At 40.8% G+C, this 27,369-nt stretch overlaps 1 protein-coding gene and 1 pseudogene across 1 annotated transcript; one reads left to right on the top strand and one right to left on the bottom strand.

Annotated features, from left to right (window-relative positions):
* The first annotated feature begins 9,564 nt into the window (after positions 1–9,564).
* LOC146954768 (uncharacterized) lies at positions 9,565–12,114 on the top strand. Its single transcript, XM_085745887.1, has 4 exons — positions 9,565–10,683; positions 10,921–11,514; positions 11,556–11,946; positions 12,002–12,114. The coding sequence occupies exons 1-4, from the start codon at positions 9,565–9,567 to the stop codon at positions 12,112–12,114; spliced, it is 2,217 nt and encodes a 738-aa protein (XP_085602013.1).
* Positions 12,115–14,606: 2,492 nt separating this feature from the next.
* Positions 14,607–16,072, bottom strand: LOC146954767 (uncharacterized; annotated as a pseudogene).
* Between the last annotated feature and the right edge of the window lie 11,297 nt (positions 16,073–27,369).

The following is a 27,369-nucleotide window of genomic DNA, read 5'->3' as shown; positions in this document are numbered from 1 at the left end:
CACAAGATGAAGCTGCTTCTGATGAAGCACAAGATGGCTCACATCAAGCAGATCCTCCCAGAAACACATTCAAACACAAGTCTTCACATCCTGAGGAGCTAATCATTGGAAACAAAGATAGTCCAAGAAGAACAAGATCACATTTCAGACAAGAAGAGTCAATGATTGGACTAATCTCAATGATTGAACCTACAACAGTTGATGAAGCACTTTCAGATGATGGATGGATCCTAGCTATGCAAGAAGAGTTGAATCAATTTCAAAGAAATGATGTGTGGGATCTGGTACCCAAACCCCAGCACAAGAACATTATTGGAACAAAATGGGTATTCAGAAACAAGCTGAATGAGCAAGGTGAAGTATCAAGAAACAAAGCCAGGCTTGTTGCACAAGGGTATAGTCAACAAGAAGGCATTGATTACACTGAAACGTTTGCTCCAGTTGCAAGATTGGAAGCAATCAGGTTACTTCTTTCCTATGCAGTTAATCATGGCATAATATTATATCAAATGGATGTCAAGAGTGCATTTCTAAATGGTGTCATAGAAGAAGAAGTGTATGTCAAGCAACCTCCTGGATTTGAGGATATTAAATATCCTGACCATGTTTTTAAACTGAAGAAATCACTATATGGCTTGAAACAAGCTCCCAGAGCTTGGTATGATAGACTAAGTAATTTCTTAATCAAAAATGATTTTAAAAGAGGACAGGTTGATACTACACTCTTCAGAAGGACCCTTGAGAAAGATATTCTTGTTGTGCAAATATATGTTGATGATATAATATTTGGTTCTACTAATGCATCTCTTTGCAAGGAATTTTCTGAGTTAATGCAGGATGAATTTGAAATGAGCATGATGGGAGAGCTGAAGTTCTTCCTGGGCATTCAAATCAATCAATGCAAAGATGGAGTCTATGTTCATCAATCAAAGTACACAAAGGAGCTTCTGAAGAAGTTCAAACTTGAAGATTGTAAAGTGATGAACACTCCAATGCACCCTACGTGCACCTTAAGCAAAGAAGATGAAGGAGCTAAAGTAGATCAGAAGCTGTATAGAGGTATGATTGGTTCTTTGTTATACCTCACTGCATCTAGGCCAGATATTTTATTCAGTGTATGCTTGTGTGCAAGATTCCAATCAGATCCTAGAGAATCTCATATGACTGCTGTCAAGAGAATCTTCAGGTATTTGAAAGGAACAACTAATCTTGGACTCCTTTATAGGAAATCCTTAGATTATAAGCTAATTGGATTCTGTGATGCTGATTATGCTGGTGATAGGATTGAAAGAAAGTCAACCAGTGGCAATTGTCAATTTCTGGGTGATAATCTTATATCCTGGGCTAGCAAAAGACAAACAACTATTGCTATGTCTACAGCAGAAGCAGAATACATTTCAGCTGCAAGTTGTTGTACACAACTACTTTGGATGAAACATCAGTTGGAAGATTATCAGATAACTGCTAACAGTATTCCCATTTATTGTGATAATACTGCTGCTATTTGTTTGTCTAAAAATCCAATTTTGCATTCAAGAGCCAAGCACATTGAAATCAAACACCATTTTATCAGAAATTATGTTCAAAAAGGAATTTTAGATATACAATTCATTGATACTGAAAATCAATGGGCTGATATATTTACTAAGCCTTTAACTGTTGAAAGATTTGATTTTATAAAGAAAAATTTGAACATGCATTACGTGTCTGATTAGATGTTTGCTTGCTCCTGAATAGGATTTTAGGTTCTGAAGTTAGTTCAGAAGCAGTAGTCCATCAGAAGCTCTTTATTGAGGTTCTGAGGAAAACTCGCTTCTGATGACGTCAGCATCTGAAATCCAGAAGCTGGATTTATTGCTTCTGAATAGTTGAATTAGTGGAAACGTTGGGAGTTACCTTTTAAAAAGTAACTTCTGGCCCACTAACTTGGTAGTTACTCTGTGAACTTCTTACGTGGCCTGTATGTGTTGGTGTATAACTAAAAGGGCAATGATGATTTAATAGCTTTGAAAGTACTTTTCACGCGCCCCCAATTTTGTCATTAATGTTATGTTTGTTTGTCTCTTTTGAATTGCAATCGTTTTACTTTTAACACTTTGACAGTTCACACACTACTCACTCACAACAAACACATTTGCTCTCAAACCTCTTGCGAAGTAAGCGCATTCTCTCAAACTTAGAACCCTAAAATCTTCATCTTCTTCAAATCTTCGTCAATCATCAAATGGCATCATCAAGCTCAAAAGTTTCAGAATCTACATCAAACAAGCAAAGCGTATCAGAATCTGGGTCCATCTACAAAGAGAAGACTATGGATATTCCATGGAAATCCTTAATCGTCCAAGTAGAATCACCAGTGGACTTCACTTCACTCAAGAAGTACGAAGTGGACATGGAAGGCTACGTAGAAACTCAGAAACTGTCTGGCTACTTCAACATGCTAAATGGGCCAACATATGTGAACTTGGTCAAAGATTTCTGGTTAAGGGCTGAAATTGTCAATAGAAAGCCTGTGAAGGCAGCAGATAAACCAGCTGGGTCGAAGAAAGGAAAGAAGGAGATTGAGTTGAATCCCACTTCCTTCAGTAGCCTTGAGATAAGGTCTGAAGTGATGGGTATTCCTGTAATCATCACAGAGGAGATAGTTGCTAAAGCTTGTAGAATGGATGCAGAAGGAAGGTTTCAAGAAATTGTTAAGAAGGATGATGTCCTGCTGCAAAACTACTACAACACTCTTCTGGGTGGTAACAAAGATGCTAAGCCTTCTGAAATGGAGATTCACAATAGAATGTTGGTGAAATTCAGCAACGATTGCTTCTTTCAAAGAGCAGGTGGGTCTGATCAACCCAACAACCAACAGAAGCTAGCAATCTATTTCATGACCAATCTGGAAAAGATAAACTTTCCAAGATATGTATTGGATCATCTCTGCTGGGCCATTAATGAAAGCACAGTCAAAGGAAGGAAACAAGTGCCCTATGGAAGATTGCTCTCTGAGATCTTTTATCAAGGGAAAGTGCTGGATTTGTTGAGAAGAACAAGGGATGCTTCTGATAAATGCTTCAAAGTTTCTACTGCAGAGAAGACTATCAGTAGCAAGACTTTGCATTCAATGCACTTTTTCAAGATAGCTCCTAAAGATGAGAAATGGTTGGAGTTGACCACAGAAGAATCTGAGATTATCAGGGACTTTCCTTCCATAGTTAAGGAAAGTAATCCTGAACACTTAGCTAGATTAGTAGCTGAGTACGTCTTGGAGGAAGATGCGAGGTCTCAGGAGGAAGCTGCTCTTGCTAAAGGGAAAGGCAAGAAGGCCAAAGCAGTTGCTGTGTCAGAAGCTGCTGTTTCTGATGCACCTAAAGGGAAAAGGGCCAGAACTAGTTCTGAATCTGATGCTGCTCCTTCTAAAGGAAAGAAAGCCAGAACATGTACTGAGTCAAAAGCTGCCATTGCTAAAGTTGCTAAGTCTGAAGCTAAACCTGTTTCTATCAAGGATAAAGGAAAGATGCAGAAGATTGGTGCTGCTTCTATTCCTCAGAAGAGAAGAAAAGGTAAGGCAGACTTGGTAATCACTCAAGAGCAGCTGGAGGAAGCTCTTGAAGAAATGCAGAAAGAAGAGGCTGATCCCAAGCTGAAGAAGAAGAAGGCTCCCCTTCAACTTGTGAGTCCTATGGTTGAGATGACTCCAATAAGGAAAAGGATGGCAGATGAGCGTGCTTCTGAACTTATTTCAGACAAGAAGGATCTAAAAGCACAATACACTCATCAAAGAGATGAAAAGCTCAAGGCCTTGGGTATGGAAGACTGTGATAGGTTCTACAAAGATAAATTGGCTGAAGTAAGAGCCATTGCTGGTAAGCCCACTGAAGACAATGAGGAAGACGATATGATGCTCATTTTTGAAAATGCTCCAGAAGAGGGAACTTCAGAAGTAGTTCCTCAAGCTGCTTATCCACAGAAGATCACTTCTGAAGCAGGCCCTGCAGATCAGGTAATTCAGATTCCAGTCACCTCTATCCCCATTTCACCTTCTTCACCATCTGTACCTGAACCAATAGAAGACAGTTCTGTCTTAGACAATCTTGCTCTCCACTACTCAGGTGAGTTACCCATAGACAAACTTACCTCAGAAAAGGCCTCTGAAGCAACTCCAGAAGCAGCTGCTTCTGAAAATGTTGCTTCAGAAAACCCCCATCAACAAACACCTGAACCACATAAACCCACAACACCCCCACAATCACCAACAGCTACCATTGACCCCCAACTCAACACTCAAACATCAACTTCACCACAACAACCATCAACAGAAACTGACTTTCAACCTTTACCTGAACACTCCCCAGAACCAACTCCTATGGATGTTGACATCTCTCTAGTCAATGTTCAAGCATCAACCTCTACCACACACATTGCCTCTGACCTGCCTTCATCTTCAAACACACAAACACACTTTACCATCCCAGTTCCTAACCCTGTTCAAGATTTGGAAATCAGTGATTCTGATCTTGAAATCCTTGAACAACCACCCACAAACATCCTGGAATCTGGATATATTAATTCTGAGCTTCTCTCAATCCTGAGTCAGTTGCATAATCTTGTGGATCAACGAAGGACAATTGATCTCACAAGTGCATATGAAGACTCCTGGGCATCTCTTCAGAACCGGGCAACTGAGCTAATTGAAAGCATAAGGGCTAAATGCATCAGAGTCAAGCAAGCATCAGTCAGAAGGTTAATGGAGCATCTGAATCAGAGTCTCAGAGTAAGAAGTTCTACACTGCTCCTGGCAAACCAGCCTTTCTTCTCAGAAACGGACTACTTGACCAGAGAAGCCAGGTTGTGTAAGCTTCTGAAGAAACATATTGCACAGCAGCAGCAAGAAGCTAAGGAAAGGGAACAGGCTCTTCTCCAGAGGCAACAACAGCTTGAAGAACTGTTGCAGAAGAAGATTGAAGAAATGGAGGAGATGAAGAAACAACATCAAACCAACACTTAGTTGCACACCCTTGTGTTTTTCTTTTTGTTTGTTGTTTGTTTTGAATTCCTAGTCCTTGCTTCTGAAACCATCTTGCTTTAATTCTCTCTGCTTCTGAATGCTTACTGATTCTGACTGTTTAGCTGCTTCTGATATTTTAGATATTCATGTTCATATATTTTTGATCTGATTAATTTCTTGTATACTCTCTTTTGTTTGAGTTTTTCTCAAATCTTTTTGTCTTTTATGTTTTTTTTTTTATCTTTTTTTTGATAATGACAAAAGGGGGAGTATATGTGACAAGTATTTAAAGGCTCTGAGCCCTATTAATGGCATTTGAAATTTTTTGAAAAACTTCTATCATTGTTTTTTACCTTATTGGTATAAGCTATGAACAAACGAAGGAGTATCAAAATTCAAGTAAAATTAATTGAACCATTCTTCTTATCTATAAGTTAATTCTTTCAATGATTCAATTTTGTTTTTAAGCTCTGATATTTTTTTTATTGTGCGAAAAATGAATTTAATTAACCTGGATAGAACTTAGGGGGAGCTTACAAACCTCACCTTAAATACTATCAGACTCAGGGGGAGTTTGAGCTTACAAACCTCAGATTCTGAGCTTACAAACCTCAGAACCCCAAAGTCAACTTGTTAATTAGATTAACAACAATTGATCAATTTTAAATACTTTTGTTTGTCATCATCAAAAAGGGGGAGATTGTTGGAACAAAATGTGTTTAACAATGAACCTTAAAGAGTTTTGATGATAACAAGGTATTAAAACTTGTAAATTGGACTAGCTAATATTTGTTCAAATGTACAGGACCATAATTAAAAAGTTACATCATTGGTTGGTTCTGAATGAGAAAATAAAGAGCAAAAGAAAATGAAGCTTAGATGATTCTGAAGGCAAAGCGCTCCTGAAGTCAAGCTGCTCCTGAAGAAATACCGCTCCTGAAGTAAAGCTGCTCCTGAAGAATAATGCTTCTGAAGACAAGAGGTCCAGAAGCCACATCATCAGAAGCTGCACCATCAGAAGCTGCAGAAGTCACTTCATCAGAAGCTGCATCATCAGAAGCTGCCTCATCAGAAGCTATTTCACCAAAAGCTGAAGATCAACTGGATTTGCAAGAACATTCAAAGATTGAAGAATCTACATTGCAAAAGCTGTCTATTGGATTCGAAAACACAAACAAAGGATTAGTGGAGTTTGCAACGGTCATTTCAAAGGTGTTTGAAGGCGTGTGCTTGCAATTTGGACGAAAGCGTTGACATTGTACTTTGTACGAATTGTACAACCACGTTCTCCACTACTCTGTTTTGTGTCCACGCTACAGGACAAGAAAACAGCTCCAGAATACGGTCTCGCCTGCATAGATGTTCCTTTGGATAAGGAATGGATTTCAAATTTGTTCTTCATAGGACAACAACCAAATCAGGCAAAAGATCATTGGTGAAAGATCAAGCTTCAACAACGACTCTTTGGTGTGCTGGCAATTTCACAACGTCTCTTTCACACCTCTATATAAAGGAGTGAAGACCTAGAGATTTGGTAATGCAAGAACACTAAACGAAAGACTCACAAGATTTTCACAAGTACCAAACCTCTGCTGAAATTGTTCTGCATTCACTTAGAATTTCTGTGTCTCAAAGTCATATCTTAGAAATTCTTAAGTCCATTGAGTCTGTATCTGATTTGTATTGTGAGCACCTCTGATTGTATATCAAGTGTTCAACCTTAAACAATTTTCTGTGTAATTTTGTTTAGTTAGGAAGTCTCTTGCAGTTGTGCTTGAGCAGGAAGTCTCTTGATTGTGTTCTTGAGCAAAGGAAGTCTCTTGCTTGTGTGCTTGAGCATTGGAAGTCTCTTGCTTGTGTGCTTGAGCATTTGTAATCAGATATTACTCATAGTGAAATCTCCTTGGAAGTGCAAGGGGGACTGGACTACTTCCGGATTGTGGAAGGAACCAGTATAATTGCTTTATGTCGTTCTTCTTCTCTCTCTCTGTTTTATTCCGCTGCATTTAGATTCTGATTATCACTTCAGAAGCTGTCTCACCTAGCTTCTGATCAGTGTGTTCAGTTTTTAAGAGAAATTGAAGAATTTTTAAAAACACAATTCAACCCCCCTTCTTGTGTTTTTCTCACCTTCAACACACACTTGTGAGGAGTCCACTCACGACCGCAACTAATCTTGGTTACCTGCAAGTTAGACATACGAAGAGCAACATTTTCAAGCAGAAGGGGTGAGATTTCACAAAACAATAATATTAGGCATATAATTCAACAATTATATCTAACAGCTTAAACTTCATTAACTAGCATCATTAATCTTCCTACATTAGTCATAAACTTCAACATACATCATCAAAAATACAATCATAAACATCATCATATATCTTCATAAATATAATCATAAGACATCATCTTATAGCATCATAAGTACAAACATAAACGTCATCATATATCATCATAAATATATTTGTTCTGGACCAGACAAAACGATTATGGGCCCATTTACTTAGGCCCAATATCATACAAAGCCCAAACTCCACGTTTGGAATTATTGCTCACAACATACCCCCTCGCCTGAAGGGGGGTGCACGAAGCAAAGAGACCGGTTCAAACGAACCCCAACGTCTCTCTTGCACGTTGTGCACGTTCCCGCAATAAAATCTCTGGCGGTTACACTTCCCACCATTTCGTAACCGCCAGAGCCAGGTGTGCCTCCTCAACGGCTCTGCAGCTCTCCACCTCTATAAATAGGGGACTCACCGCAGTCCCCAAGGTAGAACTCTTTCTTCCTCTAAAACCCTCACTCTCTGATCTCTACTGACTTGAGCGTCGGAGTGCCTGCAGGTACACACCCCCCATCCGCTCCAAGAAGCATTCTGACGCATTCCACCACCGTCACAACCACCGCATTCAAAGCATCGGCAGTCTCCTTCTGATCATGTACGATCAGTGGCGTCGTCTGTGGGAAAAAGAAAAGCTTCCCCGTTTTTATCCCTAAAAACCAAAGCTTTTCACAAAAAAACTACAATGGCTGCCAACGGTGCCAAATCCCAGCTACGAAGTGAGGTAGGCATTCCTCAACAGGATGGCGTAACATCCTCACCTTCACCTGTGGATACACCCAGGGAGGACCCAACCCAGGTACTTCCTATCCAATAAAGGCCTCTGCTAGGTCCCATCCGCCCTACAGAGACGCCAGAAGACGCAGCATCAACCGGCGTACTCATCAGCAACCTGATCCGCACGGTTCAACGACAAACGTCGTTAATCGAGGAACAGAACCGCCGGCTGATGAATCTGGAGCAAGCCCGGCGATCTCTCTCCCCAATACGTAACAGAAGAGGAGGGAGCCCCAGCCGGTCACGTTCCAGATCCCTTCGACATTCGGCGAGCATCGGATCTCCATCCTACTCCCGGAAGTCAACAAGAAGGTCCCCCCGACGGTCTCCACCAAGGAGATCCCTTCCCATAAGGGCCCCGTCGCGAAGATCCCCTCTGCGTCGAACTCCACCCAAGAGGTCTCCGCCTAGACGCAACGGGCGCTCACGGTCACCTTCCAGTTCTTTGGACACTCGTGATACCCGAACAGATCGTAATGCTTATAGTCCGTTCACACGACGTATCCGGGAAGCTCCTATCCCTCGCGAACTGGAAAAGCTGCCACAAATGGACTCATACGACGGGACTACCGATCCGGATGAGTACATTGAGAACATCGAAGCAGTTCTCACTTACCGATCGGTGCGGGGCGCCGTTAAATGCAAGCGCATCGTCATTACTCTGAGGCGAGGAGCCGTTACGTGGTTCAAGAACTTGAGGAGAAACTCCATCGACTCTTGGAGCGACCTCTGCAACGAGTTCACCACCCATTTCGCGTCAAGGATGCAACCAAAAACAGTGGCTTCCCTCGAAGCCATCGTCCAAGGAACAAGCGAACCTCTCCGAGACTACATCGAGAGGTTCAACAAAGAAGCCGTCCATGTCCGGGGCGCAAATGAGACAATGAAGCTGTACCTCATTGCCAAAGGCCTACGCGATGAGACGGACGTCAAGAAAGCTGTCCTCCTGGATCGCCCAAGGACTCTCAACGAGTTCCTAGCGTTCGCCAAGATCTACATCGCCTACGAAGAGGCTTTGTACGCGGACAGCCTCAACAAGGTTAGGAAGGAGGAACCTGCTGCTGAATCCTCCAAAAAGCCCTTCCATGAGAAAAAGAAGGAAGGCAAAGCTGCTCGCGAAAGCAAGAGACCAAACGGTCACTTCACCGAGTACACTCCACTGGCTATGTCAAGGGAGAAAATCCTCGCTGAGATCGATGTAGCCGATCTAGCAGAAGTCAGCATCAAGCCGCCAAAGACTCCATCTCATGAGAGGAAGGGAGTCGACAAAACAAAATACTTCGATTCCACAAGTGCCACAGACACACCACCGACGACTGCATCCATCTAAAGGACACCATCGAACTCCTCATCCAAAGGGGTCGACTCAAGCAGTACATCAAAAATCCGGAAGCAGAACGGAAAGCCGTCGAACTTATAGGCGACGGATCTGAGCCTGGAAGGACCATCGCCATGTCCGTGGAACATCTTGGTGATTTCCCTGATAACGTGGAAATCACCCCCTACTCATGCACCTGGGAGCAGTTCCCTACCACTAACATCATCACCGGAGGAACGCTGAACATTTCCATGGGCAGCATGAAGAGAAAATTCCAGGAACTCATGGAAGTCAATGCCATGGCCCCCTCCACTCGAGGAGGAAGGCCACCTTTGGCATTCTACGACTCCGAACTGCCTGGTGAAGCTTCAAATTCAGCCATTCCTTTGCTCGTGCGAGCATCGATGGCCAATGCAGATGTCCAACGAGTCCTGATAGACACAGGGGCCTCATGCGACATCATGTACACCAGCCTGTTCAGAACTCTCCAACTGACAGAGAAAAACCTTTCTCCCTACGTTGGGGATGAACTCTATGGCTTCAACGGCTCATCCACTCAACCATGGGGGTGCGTAGAGCTACTGGTCACCTTCGGTGAGGACGAGACCAAAAAGACAATAAAGATCCTATTCTTGGTGATCGACTGCCCTTCTCTCTATAACTGCATTATAGGGAGGACCGGGTTAGCCCAGCTGGGGGCCGCATGTTCAACCGCTCATCTGAAGTTGAAGTACTATACAAAAGACGGCATCATCGCCTCTCTCAACGGAGACATCGAAGCTGCTAGAAGATGTTTCCTCCAAGCTAATAAGACCCAGAACTCGGTTTCCCAACCCAGCAAATCTGTCGGGGACAAAGGGAAAGCTGTTGCGAGTACCCTGGACGCCAACTTGGTCGAACTTGACCCCAGGTTCACCAAGGAAGACATGAAGGAGCAAAAACGGGAGAAGAAGGATCCGTTCAACGCGAAACTTCTTCAACCTGTTCCCGATGGTGAATTCGAGGTGGTCCCGTTCGGCAACGACCCCTCGAAGAACTTCAAGATTGGCAAGGATCTCCCCGAACTTGTCAAGAACCAGCTAGTCGCCTGCCTCAGAGAAAACGCTGACCTGTTCGCCTGGAGCGCAGCCGACATGCCCGGAATCAACCCTAGCGTCGCCTGTCACCAACTGACGGTGGATCCCGGAGTTAGCGCTGTAGCCCAGCGTCATAGGAAGCAGTCTCCTGAAAAGTCAGAGGCTGCAGAAAAAGCTGTAAAAGACCTCCTAGAGGCAAAGTTTATTTCCGAGGCCAAATACACTACCTGGCTCTCCAATGTTGTACTTGTCAAAAAATCTAATGGAAAATGGCATATGTGTGTTGACTATACCGATCTTAATAGGGTCTGCCCTAAAAACACATATCCTCTTCCTAACATCGACAAACTCGTTGATAATTCCTCTGGCTATAAACTTGTATCCTTCATGGACGCCTATTCTGGGTACAATCAGATACCCATGGCTAAAGAAGATAAAATGAAAACAACCTTCATGACCGAATCAGGGAACTGTTACTACAACATAATGCCCTTCGGTCTACGAAACGCGGGGGCTACTTATCAACGAATGATGAACAGAGTTTACGACAAGGCACTTCTGGGCGACATTCTAGAGGTTTACATGGACGACATGATCGTAAAATCCCAACAAGAGGTGGATCATGCCGCTCATCTCAGAAGAGTGTTCGAGCAAACTCGGAAATACAACATGAGACTCAACCCAGAAAAATGCACCTTCGGAGTCCAAGCGGGTAAATTCCTCGGTTTCTATCTTACAGAAAGAGGAATTGAAGCAAATCCGGACAAATGCCGCGCATTTACTGAGCTTCCGACACCCCACTCCAAAAAGTGCATCCAAACACTCAACGGAATGTTGACCGCTCTCTCTAGGTTTGTGGCCAAGTCCGCTCAACACGCATTTCCTTTCTTCAAACTCTTGAGGAAAGAAACGAAGTTTGAATGGACAGATGAGTGCGAAACTGCCTTGCAGCACCTCAAAGAAACGCTTTCTGCGCCACCAGTGCTATCACGACCAGGTCAAGGTGAAGTATTGTACTTATATCTCTCTGTTTCCTCTGACGCGGTAAGCAACCAGTATACTTCACCAGCAAAGCATTGTTGGGACCTGAGACAAGGTACCAAAGGATCAAAAAGGTGGCCCTCGCACTTCTCACCGCAGCCAGAAGACTAAGGCAGTACTTCCTAGCGCACACGGTGGTAGTCCGGACGGACCAACCCATCAGGCAGATCCTGGGTCGTCCAGACGTGGCTGGTCGGATGATGAAATGGTCACTCGAGCTATCCGAGTTCGACATTCATTACGAATCCAGAAAGGCACTAAAGGCTCAGGTGTTCACCGACTTCCTCGCCGAAATGACTTTCACAGCTGAGGAAAGCCCCGAAGAATGGATCGTCTTCGTAGATGGGTCATCTAACGCCAAAGGAAGCGGAGCGGGAATAATCATCAAAAACAACAAAGGTATCGTTGTCGAAATTTCCCGCTTTGTCTTTTCCTGTTACCAATAACACTGCAGAGTATGAAGCCTTCCTGGTTGGCTTGCGAACCGCCAAAGACATGGGGGCCAAAAAGGTGAAAATCTTTACCGACTTGCAACTAGTGGCTTCCCAAGTCACGGGAGAGTTCTAGGTAAAAGAAGACCACCTCCAAAAGTATGTCCAGTTAGTACTAGAGAAAATGAAAGAATTCGACGCCGTAGAAGTAATTCACGTTCCCCGCGAACAGAATACTCGGACAGACATTCTTTCAAAACTCGCAAGTACGTGAACTGCGAACGGAAACAAAACAGTAATACAAGAGGTCCACGGCGATCCAAGCATCCAGACCATAGGAACTCTGCACCAAGAGGTCAACTCGATCATCAGAATGGAAGATTGGAGGGGACCCATCTCTCGATACATAGAGAATGGCGAGCTCCCGACCGATCCGCAAGAACAGACAAGGTTGAAATGGAGGGCCTGCTCATTCACGTTGGTGGAAGGAACCTTGTACAAAAGAGGTTTCAACACTCCGCTAATCAAGTGCCTAGGACCCAATGAGACCCGAGAAGTCCTCGCCGACATCCACGACGGCATCTGCGGACAACACCTTGGTGCAAAAGCTCTCGCAAAAAAGGCCCTACGAGCAGGATACTATTGGCCTACCATGCTGAAAGACGCCCAAGACTACGTGAACCTCTGCGATAAATGCCAGCGACATGGGGACATGCACGTAGCACCTCCTGCTGAGCTAACATCCTTAGTCTCACCTTGGCCTTTCGCATGGTGGGGCATCGACCTTCTGGGACCATTCCCCAAAGCCTCTGGGCAACTAAAATATCTGGTCGTCGCAATCGACTACTCAACCAAATGGATCGAAGCAGAACCATTGGCCAAAATCACAGCTAAAAACGTACTCCGCTTCTTCAAGAGAAACATCTTAGCAAGATTCGGAGTGCCAACATTAGTGATATCCGACAATGGTACACAGTTCAAGGACCAACGGTTCCAGGACTACCTAAGGAATATCGGCATCAAGCAAAGCTTCACCTCCGTCGAACACCCTCAAGCCAACGGCCTCGCCGAGGCTGCAAATAGGGTAGTTCTGCGAGAAATACGAAGGAGGCTAGACGTGGCCAAAACACAATGGGCGGAGGAATTACACGCAGTCCTCTGGGCCTACAGAACTATTCCCCATTCCACAACTGGCGAGTCACCTTTTCGACTCACGTATGGGACAGAAGCGGTCTTACCCATTGAGCTAACCAAACTCACATGGCGTACGGACGCCAGCACTGACTTCCCGGCCAACACGGCAAATCTACATGAAGAGCTCCAATTCGTCGACGAAGTCAGGATAGGGGCAACCTTGCGAGAGGCAGCACTAAAACAGAAAATAGCTGCTCGCCATAGCAAGAAAAGTCATCAAAAGAGAATTCGAAGTAGGCGACCTCGTCCTCCGGCGAAACCAGAAGGATTCCGAAGAAGGGAAGCTCGCCGCCAACTGGGACGGCCCTTTCAGGATCCGGATGAAGACCGGGACAGGAGCTTACGGACTCGAAGACCTCCATCAAAATGAAATTCCAAGGACTTGGAATGCAGAAAAACTCAAAAAGTACTACACTTAGATGGCAAACAACGCCAACTCACTCTAATGTACGTACTTAGTTCGATACAACGAACTCATCGCTCCCCGTCGAGCAAATAAATGGAAGAGGAAAGTCGTGCCACTCCGAATCCAAAAAGAAAAAGGATGAGAGGATTTTACATAACAAATTCTCTTACTCCTCAGTATGTACGCTTACCACTGCGACATCACTGCTCGGCATGTTAGGTAGAACCCCAGCTCGCGATGGGTGTTTCACGCCTCGGCGGAGGGAACTTAGAAAAAAATTTCTCTCGTTCATCCGCTGTTACACGTCCATAACTTTGGACACACATTCAGATAAACAATCTCTTGGATGTGCAAATACTTCTAACTAATACTCCGCGTAAACAGTTAGAAAACTTCCGGCCTGAGCTCTTCCTTGCAAAAGCTACGCAAAGGTAAAAACTTTCCAAGCAAAGTAAACTATTACCTGGAAAGCAAAAGGCACAACTTTGATTTCATTAAGTCAAAGTCACAAAGCGTTGGGCGGGCATGCAAGACTCTCCAGTCATTAAGTCACTTCGTCGAAATAATGACTGCGGGGGGTAGCCCATCCCGCCACACTCAACTTAAAGAGCTTCGCAATCCGAAAACAGACAAGTTCCTAAGTTGAACAACTAAGAGCGCACGAATTATTGCAATCTGTCAAAAACATAAGGCAGGTAGATAATTCGCTCTCGAACAGCAGCTAAGAGCGCACGAATTATTGCAATCTGCCAAAAACATAAGGCAAATAGATAGTTCGCCCTCGACAGTAGCTAAGAGCATACGAATTATCGCAGTTTATCAAACATACAAGATAGATAGATAATTCGCTCTCAAACAAATACTTCAAACAGTATAGAAAGCCTCACACAACGAGCACACAAAATTCAAAACATTGTACTTAAAAGTAAAAACATACACTTCAGAAACAAGTACAATTGAGAATGAAACAATCATATATTAAGGTGCTAAAACCACTAAGGGCGCACAATGTCATTACAAGTTGGATGTTGAACAAGAGATTAATTACAAGGCCTCATCAGGCCTGGGCTTCATCAACACGCCCGTCTTCTTCCTCAGGATCGGGAGGCGGAACGATCACCCCGTCTTTCACCTCGCTAAGAGGATGAATTCCTTCAACATTCAGCTCAATGCCAGGGTTCGTCACCTTCAACTGGGCCACCACCCGATCAAAGCCAAGCTGGAGGGCCTCCACCAAGCTTCCTTCCAGCTCACCAATCCTGTCCACAAGGCCGGCGCGCCGCAGGACAGCGAGGTCTTCTGCCTCATCCTCCCCAAGGAGGTCTGCCTTCTCCAGAGTCTCCTCCAAGGAAGCCTTCTCCTCAGCCAGCTTCCGAGAAGATGCGGTCGCCTGCTCAAGAGCAGTCTGAGCCCCGGACAGCTGCTCCTTCAAAAGAAGCAAGCTCACGGTCACGCTTCTCAGCGACGGACCTCTTGTTCCTTTGATCCTCCTCAAGAGCAGCGACCTTGGCGGTCAAAGCATCCCTCTCCCGCACCAGAGCATCGACCCGAACCTCACTGTCCAGAGAAGCGTTGTTCAGAGCAGCAGCGACCTCCAAAGCCTTCATAGTGGCAATAACCCCATCAGTTATTGCCTTACTCCAGCCAGCTGGACCCAGATCCTGGATAATCCTCAGCTCAGGATAATAAAAAAAAGAGTCGACTGGGGACCACACAGCTCCGGCTCGGACCACACCCTCGGCAACTGGAGGAAGTCTCCCTTCTCAAAACGGACAGGAACGGCCTTGATCGGCGTGATTGGATCCTCAGAAGACACCCTCACCCTCTGCCTCTTGGCAGGATCCTGCACCAGCTCCTCAGATTGCTCCTCCCTATCCAAATCCACCACAGGACCAGGGGTTGAGCTAGGACCAGACCCATAAATCAGATGCTCTAGGGACTGGATGTTTTTACGCTTTTTCTTGGCCGAGAGCTTCTTGCTGGCCGCATTCACGAGGGCTCCCAAGTCTTTCTTCATTTTCTCTGCAAACACAAGACAAAAGAAACTTGTCAGTTGGGAGAAACAAAACAAAAGGACGGCAAGAAGACAAAAACAAGAAAATAAGCTACCAAGACAGGCATCAGAATTATCAGAGGTCAAAAACTCATATGTATTGATGAAGCGGGGCTCTGTTACTGGGGTCCCGTCCGCATTCATCAAAGGGTCCCCCCATCGGTCAGTCTTAACCCTTTGGGGAAGGGACTCAATGAAAGCCCAGAGTTGTTGACGAAGGCCTTTCTCCTCGTCAGTCAGAGTGGCAACAGTTCGACCGAAGTCCTTCGGTTCATAAGCAAAATGGTCCTGAGACCAGCACAGGTCGAAAAAAGGACGGCGCTCCTGCTCGCCTTCCTTAGCTGCCTCCAAGAGATTTTCAAGAGCAGCCGTACTCTTAGGCCGAACTAGAAAGAAGCGCTCTTTGAAACTCCGGATCTTCCCGGCAAAGGGCTCAAACATCTTCTGGGTCTGACGAAAAGAAACCCAGTCCGTACCCCGCTATACGGTGAAGAAGGAGAAAAAGACGTTCTTGGAGGCAAAGATGCGAAGATGATTGCACAACAGCTCAAAAGCCCTCATAAAGGCATAAGAGTTAGGATGAATCTGAGTAGGTGACAGCTTGGTCCAGCGGAGCATCTCCCGCTGGAAGTTAGAGAAAGGGAGCCGAAAACCCATGTCCTTGAAAACTACTTCATACATGGGGAATACGTAATTTTCATACTCCGAACACACCAGGTTGGACGTGCTCGGCAGATCAGCGCCCAATCTCTACCTTCACCGATGAGGTCAAAGGGTGCTTCGTTCACACCATCAGCGGCAAAAACCGATTCAGTTTCTAAGGGTTCCTCTCCGGGCCTCATAACGACGGACGCAACAACTCCCTCGTCAGCCATGACAGATCTGGAAAAAGCAAGGGAAAAAGTGAATCTAACAGTCAGATCCACCCTTCCTTCACCTATTAGGTCGGTCACGGCAAGGAAGGGATCAAATCGCTACCATAAAAAAGCCAGAGGGTCTAGAAACTCAAATTCACGCATCGAGGGGATCTACCCTCAGCGGACAGACCTAAAGCTTATGGAAGAAACCCAAGCCTGTCGCCAATGTTTTTCTAAACACTAAAACAGACAGCATATCTACAAAACTCTTTGATGCACGGTCGCAAACGCCTAAACCAACGACGGAAACCACCGAGTCAAACTATTTCTGCCCTAGAAACATGCATTCCTACGATTTCTAAAAGAAGAACAAAAACTAAAATACAGAAGTAACAGAAACGAGTCACAGAACTCTACCTGAGAAGAAGGAGAGATTGAAGTTGCTGTGGGGATGCGAAAACTCGGAAGAACTTTGCCTTTGGAAACTATGGGAAATCTCTAAGTCTCTGAGAAATTCGAAAATGCAATGACTCTCCAAAACAACAGTGGAACTATTTATACTCGTTGCACAAACCACCCAAAAGTCACAAAGTCTATCCGGTGCATCCCTTCACTCGCTACTCATCATCTAAAGCGCTGCTTCGAAGGTCCAGATTCAATCATACCCCTTCATCCAAGGGCTATGATCCTTCACTACGTTCTCCAAACGTCAGGATCCAATCAATGGTGATGATGACGCCTCGGAAATACAACCCGAGAACACGCTGGAAACTATAGGCACTCAAGTGCTACTAACAGCTTGCACACGTGTCACTCAGAAACCAAAGGTCAGGTCCCCTCAACTTCTTCCTCGAGACGTTGGCATTAATTACGGAATGACATCCGACCAAACTTCCAGACGAGGGAATCTTTCCATCCGATCTCACCGTCGGACATACATATGCTGGACTCCGTCACATTGACAGGCAAACTTACATCGTTAGAGGGAGAACAAACGCTTCGAGACAGGCGAGCCTATCTGGCCCAAAGTCTCAGCATTCTCAGTCCGCCTCGCAAACGATTCTCCAACTCAAGGCATGTATAAGTCCGCTAACGCGATCCATTTCTTCCTCTAGCACGAGGATACATACCAACTGAATTCCTCTTGAGGTCGGCTCCTGACGAGCAAAACGCCCGCACTTAAGTCACCACTCTTTATCAAGAGCAACGACTTGGGGGGCTACTGTTCTGGATCGGACAAAAGGATTCTGGGCCCATTTACTTAGGCCCAATATCATACAAAGCCCAAACTCCACGTTTGGCATTATTGCTCACAACATACCCCCTCGCCTGAAGGGGGTGCACGAAGCAAAGAGACCGGTTCAAACGAACCCCAAAGTCTCTCTTGCACGTTGTGCACGTTCCCACAATAAAATCTATGGCGGTTACACTTCCCACGATTTCGTAACCGCCAGAGTCAGGTGTGCCTCCTCAACGGCTCTGCAGCTCTCCACCTCTATAAATAGGGGACTCACCGCAGTCCCCAAGGTAGAACTCTTTCTTCCTCTAAAACCCTCACTCTCTGATCTCTACTAACTTGAGCGTCGGAGTGCCTGCAGGTACACACCCCCCATCCGCTCCAATAAGCATTCTGACGCATTCCACCACCGTCACAACCACCGCATTCAAAGCACCGGCAGTCTCCTTCTGATCAGGTACGATCAATATTCATAAAAGCATCATCACATATCATCAAATACTAATCGCAAACAATCATCACATATCATCAAATAATAAACATAACATCGTCACATATCATCAATTAATAATCATAACATCGTCACATATCATCATCTAATAGACATAGACACCATATCATAAATCATATAGCATCATATCATAAATCATATAGCATCAACATAACATCATCATCATAAACCACTTCAAAATCAATCATCATAAACAACTTCATAACCATTCATCATAAACAACTTCATAATCATTCATCATAAACAACTTCATAATCATTCATCATAAACATCTTCATAATCATTCATCTATAGTCACTTCGTTAAAACATCACAACTTAACATCTTGACTCGACAATGCATCTAAACTCGACTATGCAACTCTTAACGTCTTAAACCATCTCGAATCATCATGAAATGCAAATGCATGTGGTACCATTCTAGGGCATAAGCCCTCATCGTCGTTGAGCATAAATATACTCCTAGGGCATAAGCCCTCATCGTCGTGGGTTGAGCAAAAGCTCCTAGGGCATAAGCCCTCATCCTCGTGGGTTGAGCAAAAGCTCCAGGGCATGAGCCCTCATCTATAAATGAGTATGCATGGACTCAACATCTTACGTCTTAGAAACTTCATGAACATCTATGACATCTTAACAACTTGACGACTTCATAACGACTCGACGACTTAACAACTTCATATCATCTTAACGTCTTAACATCTTAACATCTTAGCATCTTAAAACATCATATATAATTCACATTAATACTCATATAACAATATCACATTGATAATATTAACAACAACATGACAGCACACAATTAATTCATCATATATCATCGTATTCAAGTATCAACAATTCATCATGCATCTTTGTAAGAACATAAATAATCATGCACAACATATTTTCATGTCAAACCAAGGCTAATGGAAAGATATCACAATTATCAACAACTTTCATGTTTACAACAAAGATCAATTCAAAACAGAAACATATGAACAAAACGCAAAAACATGAAACAGAGAATGTTGTCACCTTACAATTTCGCTAAGACCTCCTTGGAGTATTTTCATCATAACTCAAAAACTAAAAATCATATTCACGTCAAACCAAAGTCACTGGAAAGTTAACAAAATTATCTAAAACTTTCATGTTTACTCCTAAGACCAATTCTGTACCGATCAATACCAGTTTTCATTTTAAATTCGGAAAAGTTGTGCTGAAAGTCCATAAAAATTCACTGTGACCTACGTGCAGTAATTTGACCATAACTCAAGTTCTATAAATCCTTTTGAAGTCAAACCAACGGCATTATAAAGCTAACATCCATACCTACAACTTTCGTGTTTACATCTAAAGCCAATTCAAAACTGAAATGTGTGAAAAAGATGCAAAATCATGAAACAGAGAATGCTGTCAGAGATAGCTCTCGGGAAAACTCCATTTTTCATCCCAAAATTCCAATTTTGAATCCCCGAAGCCCAAATTTGGTCCCAAAGTTTGTTTAAACGTTTCTAAACATGAAAAGACACCCAAATCCATATAAAACTTGAACTAAAACACCCTTTCAAGAAAAATCACCATTTGACCCATTTTTCATGAAAACATTCAAGAACAACATAAATTCACTTCAAGTTCTATGATTATGATTATCCATTGCATCAATCATTAACAAAAACATATCATAACAATAACAACAACAAGCAGCCATGAATTCATCAACAACAACATTATATTTCATCAATTTTGAGTGAAACCTAATTTCTCTAATCATCAAAATCAAACAACAACCATTAATTCTCAATTCTTCACTTAAACCCTAATTCTCGATCTCTCAAAAACTCTTCCTACAACTCGTTAAATCTAATCATTAGAATCATACACATAATAAGATTGAATGCTAGTCTCACCCTTACCTTAGAATTATTGATGCAGCCTCTTCTCTCTTCTCTTTGTCTTCTCTTCTCTTCTCTTCTCGTCTCTTCTTTCTAAACCTTGTTTTCTCCAAAAACTGATCGTACGTTCTATGTCTTTCTAAACCTAACTTCTCTTATTTATAACCCTTCATCTAATTTCTCTTACACCTCAAAATTACTCTTTTCCTCATAATCTTATTTATTTCTAAATTAATAGCATATTTCATCAAAATATATATGTATATAATATTTTAACACCAAATAACAAATATACCTCTTCACTGAATAACAAATATATTTCTACACCAGATAACATATATATTTCCACACAAAATAACAAATATATTTCTACACTAAATAAAATATATATTTCTACACAAAATAACAAATATATTTCTACACCAAATAACATATATATTTCTACACAAAATAACAAATATATCTCTACATCAAATAACAAACTTAATATTTATTTTATTTTCGAATCTTATTTTATTAAACAATAAAATAAGTCACAACGTCTCATAAATTTCTCTAAAATCATATAAATCACATAAATCTTATAAATCACACTAATCGTATAAATATATTCTAAAACTCATTAAAATAATTAAATAATCGAAACAGGCGTTACACAAATGATCTCTCATTTATATGCTTGAAGTAGATTTGAATGGGATAAACAACATCCTTCATAAGGTTCATAATATTGAAGAACATTATAATGTTTAAGAATATCAGAATGTTCAGCAAAAACTACAACTGTCAAAAAGGCAAGAACACATAAGAAACATGTTGAAGTTTATATGAAGAACCCATAAAACTTTCTAAAGTTCAACCCAGAAAGAGTTCAGAAGGTTGCTTGGAAGGTCCATCTTATCAAACCCATAAATCAATGACCATATCAAGAACATGCAAGAACAGGCGTGTCATGAACATATCATATGCAGAAAATGATTTCAACTTTGGCTCAAAAAATCATTAAAAGCATCTGTGGTGATTAAAGGATTAATGGACTTTGATAGTTCTTGGTATTTACTATGTGTTCTTGAGTGATTAACTAAGACATGAACAACGTATAAATCAAACCAAGAATCAAGTGATCAAAGAACATTCAAGCTTATGAACCCAGTCAGAGTTCAGAAGGTTCAGAGATAGTCTAGAATGTTGTTGAACAAGCCCATAAATGTATGAACATTATCAAGAACATTCAAGACTCACATGACATAAATAAAAGTCCAGAAAAGTATTATGGTTTTAGATCAATCAAGGATTAAAGGCATTTATTTAGATAAAAGTCAAAAAAGCATATTCATTGTTTATTAAAGACTTATGAACAATTGAATTACAAACATTAGGAATATTCCTCTAAGAATATCATCGTAGATGTTATACATGATGTTCTTCATTCAAGTTCACTACTAGGATTTGATTGCAGCTGATGAAGAACGTTAAGATAAACAAATATTCTGAAGTTCAGAAGGTTCGTTCAGCTACATGCCTTCTATAACAGAAAGGTACAGTAGGTGAAAAAGCAAAAAACAAAAACAAAAAAGCAAGATCAAGTCAGATTCAATTAGAATTAGACACATAAGGGAGCATGTACTATTTAGTATCAGAAAAATCCCCTAAAGCATGGGCTTGAAGTGAAAACTCCATTTTTCTCTCTCTTGCACAAGTTCCAAGAACAGATCTGCAAAGGCTTTGGTCCATGAACATTTTGAAATATGTACGAAGAACACTATTTATGGAAAAACCCAAAAATTCATTTGACATTCATAGGATGAACCCAGAAACTCATCTTACATTCATCCATATGAACCTAGGAGCAATATCCTGATGAACACAATAACATTCTGAAGTATTCTGATGAACCCAAAAACATTCTGAAGTTCAGAATGTTGATCCAGCAAAAGTTGCTAACTCCCAGGACATGCGGCACAAGACTATTGGACACGTCCTAACAACTACAAGAGGTCAATAAACTCTATAAAAGGAGATGAAGACTCTGGATTGAACTACACAACTTACAAACATACTTAAACAAATTTAAAAGTGTTTAAATTTTCATATCAAAATTGATTCCTAAAATCTTAAAGAGTGTGAATCAGTCTTCTTTTATCTTTTTAAAGATAATATTCTCCTCTTCTTCTTCTTCTTGTCTGATTCTTTCAAACCTCCAAATCATTGTAAGAGAAAATCTCATCTAATTTTATGGGTATTAAAGTGTTAGTTGAGTGAAAGAAAAAAGTACAGTCTTGTGTGACTTAGAAAGAAAAGTTGTAAGCCTGCTAAGGTTAGATAATACAATTTTTGCCTGTTGAGGCTAGATAATACACTAAGAAAATACAGGAGGTAAAGCCCCTAGTGGCAGAAGTGTAAGGTGCAGGAGTTGAGAAGGTTGTCTCATGCATCATAGTGAAAATCTCACAGTTGTGAGGAGTGGACTAACTCACATTGGGTGAACCACTATAATTCTCATGTGTTATATTCTCTACCCTTACTATTTGCTTTCAGCATTAATGTTTGCATTCACTTTACACACCATTATCACTTTGTTCATTATTTATTTCACTAACACTTCATAACATTCTGAACTTAACCCAATTTTTATTTCTTCCAAGTATCTACTTGAGATCACTTACCGCAAGCATAAGTTAAACTTTAAAAGGGTCACAATTTAACCACCACCCCCCCTCCTTTCTTGTGACTATTATTTCCACTTCACAAACAACTAGCATTTAATCGTTCATGGATCTACTCATATGATCAAGATATTGTCAACAATCTCTCAATGCTTGTCAAGATTTGCCAAGTGAATCTATACTCAACATTTTTTTAAGGGATTAAAGTAGTGGATATTTTCTAATTCTTCAAGTGAACAATCCATAATTAAACATGTCGTCTTCATAGTCATAAGACTATGCAGATTTAAGTATGTGTGACCTGTCTTGTTGTATGAAGGATAATGTTGAGGACGACCATTAAACCCGGTAGGAGGGAAATAACTACCTCATGTTGTCCTCCCATCGCTTAAACAAGGGGAAAAATGAAATTTTGTTAATTTTTCACATCCTCCATGATGACGACGGGAAGGAAGTTCGTGCATAGTTCGAGCTTTCGATCCTCCAAATTCATAAGTCTCGTTGTCTTTAGGCTTATGGATCTTTTCTTGATTATCACATTGAGGGATGACACAAATATTTCAACGCTCCAACTCTACACTGCCTTTAGAGGATTTCACATTTTCTTCTATACAGGAGGTTCTTAAGCTGCTTGCTGCAATTCGTGGTGAGATGCAATGATGATCGGGATCTAAATTTATTGGTCCTCTGCTCTAGATAGTTGCTGGTTTTGTTCTCCTATTATCTTTTATTGTTGCTAAAGTGTTGACGACATGTGGTTGTGAGGGAGTTTCTTTTCTAAAGTAATGGTGATTAGGAGGATCACCCACCCTTGAATTAGGTGGTGGAAGAGGAATTTGTGTTGGTGTTTCCATCATCTGCGAAGGTTGTATAATCGCGGGGCTTGCCAATGTTTAGGAACTCATTTTACACCTTTTTTAGTTATCATGTGATATAAATATTATAAAATTGTTTTCCATAGAAGATATGAAAAATCTGTCTGCGATCGATGATGATGGTCGAAGCAGGTTTGTATCAAGTCAGTAATAGTTTAAGGTGTTTTGAGGTTATTTTAAAATGACAACGTGCATCTTTTTTTTTAATTGGGAGTGGCTCTTTTTGTAGGTGATTGAGATTTCAACATAGGCATAAATATGTTGTTGTGTGGTTGTACCTTTCTCGTCGTGTTGTCTAAGTTACTTTGTGATTATGATCATAGGGTCCTTATTGACTTCAGGTCCCTTTTTTAGTAGCCTCATACTAGTATTGATGATCCATATGGGAACCAATCACCTTTTTAGGCCTTTAAATCTTAAGATTAGCATCCAACCGAACCCGAAACAGTATACCACGATATTAGAATAAGGGTTGCATTTCTACGAGAGAAGTAACAAATTCATTGATTCCAAATACCAAGTACCAAGGAGATATTATTAGGTACAATTAGATAACTCTATACTACTTCTAGGGCCAATTCTACATCTATACATAGTGTGGCTATAGTAACACTGGATTTTTCCCAATATTTTTACATATGATAACATATTTTTTCCAAAACAAAAACGAGTTCCACAGAGCAATAGAAGGAGATAGGATATGAATATGGCAGAGAAGAATACATGGGTAGAAGTGATAAGTGTCAAATACTGTTATATTACATAGCACTTATCGACTTGTTTTGTAAGAAATATAAATACAAACAGTTTGGTTTTTATACAATTCTATAGGTTTAATACAATGAGTGCCCCAATGCGGAAAAAAGCAAGACAAGCACACGCGTCAGAGTTATGCTAGAGCCTTATAAAGACATATGGGGACAATCACGATTTTCTACGCATGCATGGCAAGGTGAAAGCGAGCCTAAGCAGAGGATTCTATAAGGAAAAACCAAAGGTGATTCGCTAAGAACAAATGGTTTACTAAGTGAGAAAAGGCGGTTTAAGGAAAATATCTGAAAACAACTGGTTTTTCCCTCCCTTTGAAAAAACCTCAATTCGGTGAGCAAGCATTATGCTCTTAGCGAATCTAATATTTCAGAACCTCTAGAAATAGAGGAGTAGGTCATTTGTAAATGTAATCAGCTTGTAAACCCATAAAAATATAAAGAATTAATGAGCGAAGAGAGTAGTTGAAGACATTGGAGGGCTAGGGAAGCTTGGAGACAAGCTTGTTGATGCTTCTCCAACATTAAACAACTCATGGGTAACTAAACTCTTTCTTGTGTTGGGATTCAATGTAAATAGCTAGGAATATATGTAGTATAATCTGGCTGGTTGTATATGATTTATGTTTTCATTATAATTTTAGCTTAAATTTGTTCTTAATGCTTTGTCGGTGATGTAGTGTTCCACAATTGATCTTTTAATTTAGTTATACCCTAGTAAGGCTGGCTATGAAAGGGACAGGGTTTAGATTATGTATATGTTATCGCCAAAGAGATTGCGGGTAAGTTTATATGCATATATAAATTTTTGGTCATATGTCATAGAAACAATCGGCTACTTTGTCATCGTGCATCGGAAGTCACTTGTTTCTATGTTATCTCGTGTCTTTAACCTTAGTCAGAGACGTACACTGGGGAAAGGGTGAGTTATATATGAGGCATAAAAAGTATACAGTTGATTATATGGAAACATATGAGGAATAGTAATTGAAATTCAATCCCAACACAACTCTACTTATATTGATTCAATTTACTTTGATTCAAATCACTCAAACACTTTTGTTGGACCAAGATGGGTTTTGAACATGCCTCTGAAGTTTAGATAATAACAAGAGTATAAAAGAATAATTGGATATGCTAATTTATGTTCAAGTTTGTAAGACCACATAATTAAATTCTAATTTTTAAGTCAAGTTTTAATTCTAAAATATGAAGATTTTGAACACATAAGAGTGCATCTGAAGTAAATGAGAAGTTGTTAAGACTTGGAACAAGATCTGAAAAAGGTCAACCAAAAAGTCAATATCCTGATCAGAATAAAAATTTCAGAAGCATTTGAAGTATTGAAGACTCTGAAGGATGAAGCATATGAAGGTGACGTCAGAAGATAGAAAATCTGACTCGGTTTGTCGTCTTCTCAAGGAATGTCACTATCAGACTCAGAGTAGTACAATTTGTAATCTTCTGAACACGTGCAGAAACAAACAATGAAATTCAAGAACAAAGAGAATGTAACAAATCATTCTATTAGAAACAAAAGAATTTTGAATGACTACTCAACCGCATGATCCATTTGAGGCAACATCTCAACGTCTTTGATCAAGCTTCTCAAAGACTTAATTGATGCACTGGTACTTTTCGACAACGGCTCTCGGATTTTCTCCTATATAAGGACCTGAGCAGTTGAAGAAAAACAACAAGACTTCTATCATTTTACAAGTGATCTTACTCTGTCAAACTATATAGCGCACAAACACTTAGACAAATTCTTACAAACTTTTATATCTTAGAATTTCTTAAGTATCAGAAGTCATCTGAGCTTAAAATTTTTACATCTCTGATTGTATATCAAGTCTAAAACACAATCTCTTTTATTTGATTAAAATCCGATTGTAGAAGTCTCTTTCTTTTGTGATTGAGAAAAGGAAGTCTCTTACTTGTGTGTTTGAGCAAATAGTAATTTGTGAGATTATGGTGAAAATCCCTTGAAAGTTCAAGGGGACTGGACTACTCTCTGTTTATGGGAGGAACCGGTATATATAATTTGACTGTGTCGTCTCTTTCTAACTTCTCTCTTTGTCTTTAATTTAATTTTGCTGCATAACTCGGTTTCAGACTCTAATAAGAACTCTTATTCTGATCAGACTCTGAATTTTTTTATTAACACTTAGAAAAGTTTTAGAGAAAGTAAACACAATTCACCCCCTCCCCATTGTGTTTTTCTCACCTTCAACTTTTATAAAAAACTTGTTCATAAAATCGGTCAACACGAACTTAAATCCGGCATACTTTCCTTTGTGGATACAATATTTTATTTGTTTGATAAAACCGACATACTTTCCCTTGTGATGGGGAAACCACCCGGTTTACTCCTTTATCAGGCAGCTATATTTTTATAGGTTAAGTTGAATAAGAAGAAAATAAGAGTTTGGGCCTTATGAAAGACATCTTAAAAACATACCAAATAGTTGGACATTAATCTAAAAAAATGTTGGGTCATTGTGTTTTTCTTTTTACTGAAAGTGAAAATAATGACCAAATTGTTCGGAGAAAATATAATTAAGTTTTTCATTAATAATAATAATAATAATAATAATAATAATAATAATAATAATAATAATAATAATAATAATAATAATAATAATAATACAACAAAGATCAATGCAACCAAAATTAGTTTATGTTTTTACTAGAGAAAAAATTCAGTTAATTAGTAATATCGAATAAAAATAATATTATTTAGTTATGAGAGACCAAAAATTATACAGAAAGATATTGTTAATAAAATTAACTAAAAGTATCCCTAAAGAAAAATTAACTAAAAGTAAAATAATTAATTCAATTTCAATACATGTATTATAATTTTGTATGTTTTTGTGTGTTTGCGTGTGTCTGAAGTTACAATTTTGTCCTGGAGTAAGATCTTACGAACCGTGTTACATTCCTCGTGTT

Source organism: Medicago sativa, chromosome 1 (assembly GCF_051527215.1).
Source record: "Medicago sativa cultivar Bolivia chromosome 1, Bolivia_mono, whole genome shotgun sequence".
Classification (NCBI taxonomy): domain Eukaryota; kingdom Viridiplantae; phylum Streptophyta; class Magnoliopsida; order Fabales; family Fabaceae; genus Medicago; species Medicago sativa.
This window is presented reverse-complemented; position numbering and strand designations above follow the sequence as displayed.